The sequence below is a fragment of the Lactuca saligna genome, chromosome 7 (assembly GCF_052625555.1).
Source record: "Lactuca saligna cultivar CGN05327 chromosome 7, ASM5262555v1, whole genome shotgun sequence".
Classification (NCBI taxonomy): domain Eukaryota; kingdom Viridiplantae; phylum Streptophyta; class Magnoliopsida; order Asterales; family Asteraceae; genus Lactuca; species Lactuca saligna.
The window spans coordinates 164,801,299-164,808,500 of NC_136423.1; the positions used below are offsets into that span (position 1 = coordinate 164,801,299).

Here is a 7,202-nt window from a genome sequence, read left to right on the forward strand (position 1 = left end):
CTTCTTCTTCTCTAGATGAATAGTTTTTTTCCTATCTTTTTATCATTTGATTTTGCTTTTGATGTTTTAGTTCCGTAAGGTTTGTTGAACACCCTGGATGTAGAAAATCGATAAACCTTCGGATTCGCCATTAAGAATTAGTACATCATTTTTTCTATCCATTTTTATCGTTTGATTTCATTTTTCATGTTTAAGTTCCATGGTGTTCTTAGTAGTGTCTTTTTTGGTTCGCTTAAATTAATCGATGCTAATTATTCAAGCCCTAAACATAGCTCCGGTGATGATTGTAAGCTCACCAATTTCCATACCTTCACTTGGGATTGTTGCAAAAAGGTATAATTTAATCCTATTTTTATCATTGTTTCTTGTCTATTTTTTGTGATCTTGATATTGTAAAATCCATCGAGAACTATTGTATTTTGTGAAGTCCTATAGTACTCTGGTTATTGGATGCCATGCTCGAATTTCGTAATCTCTAGGTTATGAAAGAATCTATGAAAATTGTTACATGAAGATGAGTGGTTTTTATGGTAGCTTAAATATTTCTGACTAATTTAAGATTCCAAAAAGGACAAGAAATAATTACATACTAAATACACTATTTATTTACTTATCAAGATCTTCTATATTTTATATTCTTTTCATTAGAATATTTTGATTCACACATATGAGTTATAAGAACATTAAATGTCACTGGAAAATAGATACCATGCTTAAAAAAGAGAACCCATTGGAAATATCATTAAGCAATCTTGTAAACTCCCTTTAAGATAGCAACAACCCAATCTTGGAAAATAAACTCTAAATATTTTAAATCTAAATTTCATTAATTTTGGTAACATTAGAATAGACTATATCGTAGTTAAAATTTAGTAAAGATTCAAGTAACATATATCCTTGGTAACATATTATTACATGATTTAGAAGTGGCAAATCTCGATGCTTTATTCTTCATTTTTCTTCCAATAGATAATAACATGTTCCCCAGAGACAATCAAACTAATTGCAACACTAGTGGAAGAACATAAAACTCCAGAAACAAAATTTTGAATTGCTTCTGGAGTTATTTCTTTTCTCTAGTTATACACCTCTATTCATGGGTATGCTTTCCTTTATAATCTCTAATAACACGTATTCCTTTAAACTTATTATTTATGTGTTTTTTCATTTTGATCAAATGGACTTAATGGATGTTTCATTTTGTTTTGTATGATTGTATATGTTTCTATGTAAACCATCATTTTTATTCAAAATCAATTTTGGAAGAAGGGTACAATAGTCATTTACTCATATTCAACACTTAGTGGGAATGAAAAGAAATAAACAGAAGCTTTTTGCTAATCTGTTTGTTCTTGCTTTAGAAATAGCATTCAACTTCATTTTTTTGGCAAGCATGCTACTTTCATATTCATGACAAAAAAAAAATAGCATGCTACTTTCATTGTTACAACAAAAAAAAAAAAAAAAAAAAAAACATGCAGTTTCATTTTTATCACAAAAAAGGATGTTACTTTCATTTTTGTTGCATTTAATCTTATTATAATGTTTGTCGCTCCAGTGGGTAGTGTTTTGTTTTCATTCAAACTTTAAACTAAAATTTTAAGATGTGTCTAGAAACATAAAAATATGTATGTGTATGTGTGTGTGTGTGTCAGATTGTGCGAAAGAGAAACTCAAGAAACTTGGTGTTGACGTTGTGTTTATCGAAAGCCATCTTGATATGAAAAATGTCAAGGGCTATTTGGTAATTTTCATTTGAAAAACCTACAAACTGTGTTTATTATTTTGTATTTGTGTCATTGTTTTAGCTTTCAAGGTATGATTTACTCTTTTCTTTTCACTTATTAATTTTGTAGGATAACTTGCTCAAATCTACGTTGGGATTTAGTTGTGTGGTAACGCTGCTTCTTTGGTTCTTAAAGTCTTAAGGAGAGATTAGATTTTTTTAATTTTATATCATTTTAAGTTTTATTTCATATAAAATGTGAATAATGGTTTCAGACAGGGTGGAACAATGATGACCAATAGTGGAATGCCTAAGAAGCTTATAATTGTATCAATTCTTCATTCATATTTAGAGTAAGTAATCAATTACATTTTATTCGTTTGACTTTTTAAAATTTTCCATTATTGGCCTATAATGGGTTTTGGTTTTCTTTGTTTTGGTTAAATGCTTAGTAGAAATCTGTAATGCAATTTAACATTTTTCATGATTAATTTTATTTAAGAATCATCAAGGTTATAGTTTTATTATTATTAAATTTTGATAAAAAAATTTGTGTTCATCACAAGAATTTTTTTTAAAAAAATTAATGTTTATCATAATAATTTGTATATATGGAAGAGCTTTTGTTGAAAGGGTTATGCTTGCATAAATGGATTAGCTTAGATAATTATAAAAAAGAAAAAAAAAAAAAAAAAAAAAAAAAAAGTGCAGAGAAATTATAGATTACCTTTTGGGCTTGATTCGTGAAGGAAAATTGAAATACGAGTAACTCATTCATTTATTCCCATTAAGGGAAAAAATAAATGAGTATGAATATTTGAAAAGTTGTTATTTAATGGGGAGGTTTATATAAGTTAATTTTTTATTATTATGTGGTTTTTTATGAGATATTCATATCATACATAACTTACGAGATTAAATCATGTTTCAATGAATATCACACAATATTAGACAAGACACTTGGGAAGCTTGAGAGTCAACCTAAGCAAATCATTAAGTTATAATTCCTTAGCTATGCACATATGCCCCTAATTATGACAATATACTTCTAATTGAGTTAGTGGTATTGTAAATTTGCTAATTAAGGTTTCTTTTTATAATAGAATGGAAGCTTTATGTTAGTTTTGTAAATTTCTTTGTGTAGGCATGTACTTTTGTTTTTATATTTAATATGAATCAACAGTTTTAACTAAATTAGGTAAATGGAATACATCGATCCATACGAAGCATGGGTAGCTACATTAATTATGATTCCACATAGATGTTTTCTTGATACATATCCAAGAAATCAAAATATTACAATTACACTTAACCTTTCTTAAACCTTATAAGATTTGCATTGAATCTTTAACTATTGGATAGAGTTGAGATCATCTTTATGGGATAATATGAACATTTTTCTATGAACACTACAAATTGGTTGAGAAAAATCACTACTTGCAATAACAAATGATTGCTATTTCGTACAATTAACATATGAAGTTGACACTATCCTGAACTATTTTCACATGAATTACAAATAAAAAGAAAAATAACAAAAAAAGAAACTCATATGTCCACGTGTCGGCATTTCATTAGCAAACGAAGGATTGGAATTATCTGAACTATATTATTTGTGTTCGTATAGTATCGTAGATATTCAGTATCGATCCAATTTGAGAATCATCTGATCGGATCCTCCTAAAACCCTAGAATTTCTTCAAATATCATCTCCACAAAAGAATCATGAGTGAACCAGGGAAGGATTACTATCAAGATCAGCAACAACCCCCTTATGAATATGGAACTTTCCAAGGCGTTCAAAACTATCCTCCTCCGCCGCCTGTCATCGGTTTTCCGCAGCCAATTCCACCTCCCGGCGTCTCCGGTGGTCCTTCTGTCAACCACTACGTCCATGGTTACCAGGCCTTTCCAGGTATGATTACTCGATCTCTTCGGATCAAACAGGCGAAATAGTGTTTATGTTGAGAATTGAGATTGATCAACTTAATAATGATCTTAAAATCGATCTGTTTCACAGTAATTTCTCCAAATTAGTTTGGTACATGATAGAATCAACAACAGAACGTGCGAAACTGTCAATGTGGAATGATCTTACGATCAGAGTGTTAAATTCGACGAATTGCACTACTCAATTTCTATGTTTTTTTATCAATTAGGGTTTATGTTGAGTTTGTGCATTTATTATGGTGTTTTCCAGGTTATGCAGTTGCTGAGGGAAGACCTGTAAGGCAGAGGCGCCTTCCATGCTGTGGTATTGGCATAGCGTGGTTATTGTAAGCTTTAATCCTGTTGAATCCAAACAAATCAAATGATCTTGGAGTTGATTTTAAGTTTTTTTTGTAATATATCAGTTTGATCTGATTTTGGGTTTTTGATTTTGAAGGTTCATTATTGGATTCTTCACTGCTGCAATCCCCTGGTATATTGGAGCATTCATTCTAATGTGTGCCAGATATGATCATCGTGAGAAACCTGGATATATTGCATGCTTAATTGCTGTAAGATCTTCATTCTTCCCCTTCACTCATCATATTTCATATTCTTCACAATCTTTACAAATAGATTCAAGATTGCTAAATCTAACACCCACCCACAATATTGTTATTTTTTTTTTTAATATTTTCATTTGGTTTGTGTTTTGTTGTGTTGTGTTTCAGGCTATTATTGTGACAATTGGTGTGATTTTTGGTGTAACAAGTGATGACTATGATTGGGACTGGTGATCTATCTGAAACAGTAAAGTCAGCTGTACAGACTTAATTAAAAGGATGAATTTCCCTCTAGTGATTCTTACTATATGAAAAAGCATTAATGTCATGAAATTTGTGGTTCACTTGTTTTTTATTGTATCTTTTTTAGGTTATTGGTGTATGTTATTTGTTATTAATGTATGGTTGTCGCCGTTTCTAGTACTTTTGTTTAAATGCTAAGTTCGACCTATGTGTATATAATTATATATCTCTTATAAAAGGTATTGAATCAATGTTTGCTCAAGACAAATATCGATCTTATTATTATTATTATTATTGTTATTATTATTATTATTATTTTGTTAATTTAGAAGTAAAAGTCAATCTTTTGTTGGTAAATTGGTGTTATTAGCATATTTTAATGTAATTTTAATTACAATCAAGATAGACTGAGTTCGGTTTACTATCCGAGACTGAAGCGTGGGGTGCACTCTCAAAGTGATAAATATGAACTCATGAATATAGGGATCCTAGCGGTGGCCGGGTAGTGCCCCGAAACCTAAAAAGATTTCAATGGTTAGGTAATGTCTTGAAACCTAGGGCGTTGCTTTGAAACCTAAACAAATTTTGATTGTTAGGTAATGCCCTGAAACCTAAATATATTTTTATAACAGGAAAGAGTCTGAAACTATATTTCCTGCCAAAACCAGTTATGACATTATGATAATGTAATAGTTTGTTATATTTATGAATACCATTGTAATCACCGTTTTGACGCTAGTTTTGGTGTATAACCACCTTCCTAACCAACTTTTTGGCACCAAGAAGGAATATAACAAACTTCGAATCGCCATAATCCTTTTAGTCATTTTCCTTCTATAAAATGAAGATAGATATTTCATGTAAAGGTTACACTCTTAATATTCAAAAATTCGATTCTTTGCATTTTCGGTCTCTCTCAAAACACATCAAAGCAAAGGGATTATATGTTTCTTAATTCGAATTTGTAACACTCCAATCCATGTATTCGATTTTAGCCCTTGAAGTATTTCTTTTTAGAAAATGACGACCTTCGTATGTTAGGCGTACATATGTATATGATTAAGCATGCATCGCGAAGCTGAGGCTCGTACTCGGGGCGTACGAGCATGTACGCGGAGCGTACGAGGCCAGAGACAAAAAAACCCTAATTTCATGACTTGCACCCTATTTAAACAACCTTATATCATTTGGATCAAACCCTAATCAGCCTCCATAGCCTCATTTCGTCCTTAAACCCTATATTTGCAAGGAAGTGTGAGATTTGAGCTTAAAGGTGTGTTTGGTGGCCTTTTTAGAGGGTATTCAAGAAGACGAATGTGGTGTTCAAGTCTTGATCAAGGAAGGACCCTTTGGATCCTACATCTTGGGGAGCTTTTGAAGGTAAAAAGCCTGCATCTTGTCTATCCTCCTTGCTTGTTGAGTTAGGGTTTTCTAGAGTCCACTTTTTAGAGGGTGTTAAGTTTAGATCTGAGACTCTTGGACTTGTTTACAATATAAAAATGAAAACTTGATGTCTTCTATGGCTCCATGCATGAGTTAAGACCTTTGGAAAGGTATTAATGAAGTAGATTGAGTTGTTGGGATCTTATATATCATGCAAAGGCATAAAGTTGCCAAACTTTATGCCTTAGGACCATTAATTGACCAAGATCTGGAATTTGAGTGAAGAGCCTGCATGCATTAAGCACTTAATGGATTTTGTACATGAGCGGTTTGTACGTTGGGCGTACTATGTAGTACGTTGCGTGTACAACCCCTTAGCCTAGTATGCTAATCGTACAGAAGAGGTACGTTGGGCGTATGCTCTCACGAAGCTGTGGGCCTTGCAGACTTCAGACTTTTGGGCCTTAATGGTTTCGGGACTGGAGTTGCTCGTGTTTGGGCGTGAATTTATCTTTGGGCCAATGTTGGTATGTTTGGGCATATTGGGCCTTGTGGCCCAATATAGAATTGGACTTTGATGCTAGACCTATTAGTGAAGGAATGACCTTTAAGCTATTATGGAGGGACTTTGACTTAGAATTATGGGCTCTTTGATTAGGTTGAGATATAATCCTAATTAGGGTATTTGTATATTTGTTTAGTGTGAGATTTTGACTGGTAATTGAGCAGTGATTGTTTTCAGCAGACTGAGGTGAGTCTTCTCACTATAACAATGGGTCGAAGGCACCAATGGCAGCCTATTACTTGATATGAGATTTTAATAGTTTTATATACAATGGTTTTGTGAGTTGATATGTATTGACTTATGTGAAGACCATGAGGGAGCCCATGGCCAATGGATGTATGACCATGAGGGTAGTCTATGGCATTCCAAATGAAGACCATGGAGGGAGTCCATGGCAAATTTGTGTATATATGTGCATGGAATTATGTGGTTATGTGTTTTGCATATTTTGAGAAACTCACTAAGCATATGCTTACAGTTTTTTGGGTGTTTTAGGTACTTTTGGTTCTAAGGGCAAGAGCCCGACTTGATGACACAGCGTGTACTCTACAGTATTTCTGCACTTATTGTTTGGATACTCTGATCTTTTGAACATTGTGTTTATGTAATGGAATTTTGGAAAAAAAATTATATGGTTGGAATTTTCCAATTATTAAATGAAAATTTTTATCTGAATTTTTGGGTTGTTCAGAATTAGGCTTGTAATTTGGATTGTTCATGTTCTTAGATTATCTCAATTTTGAATTTGTATACCACATACAATAGGGATGAATTATATGTTTCAAAAAGTGTT

The 7,202-nt window shown here is 32.2% G+C and overlaps 1 protein-coding gene across 1 annotated transcript; it reads left to right on the forward strand.

The window, feature by feature from the left end:
• Positions 1-3,349: 3,349 nt before the first annotated feature.
• Positions 3,350-4,641, forward strand: LOC145007591 (large ribosomal subunit protein eL20z-like). The gene is made up of 4 exons (XM_078966502.1): positions 3,350-3,641; positions 3,927-4,002; positions 4,113-4,227; positions 4,387-4,641. The coding sequence occupies exons 1-4, from the start codon at positions 3,452-3,454 to the stop codon at positions 4,450-4,452; spliced, it is 447 nt and encodes a 148-aa protein (XP_078822628.1). The 5' UTR covers positions 3,350-3,451; the 3' UTR covers positions 4,453-4,641.
• Positions 4,642-7,202: the final 2,561 nt, after the last annotated feature.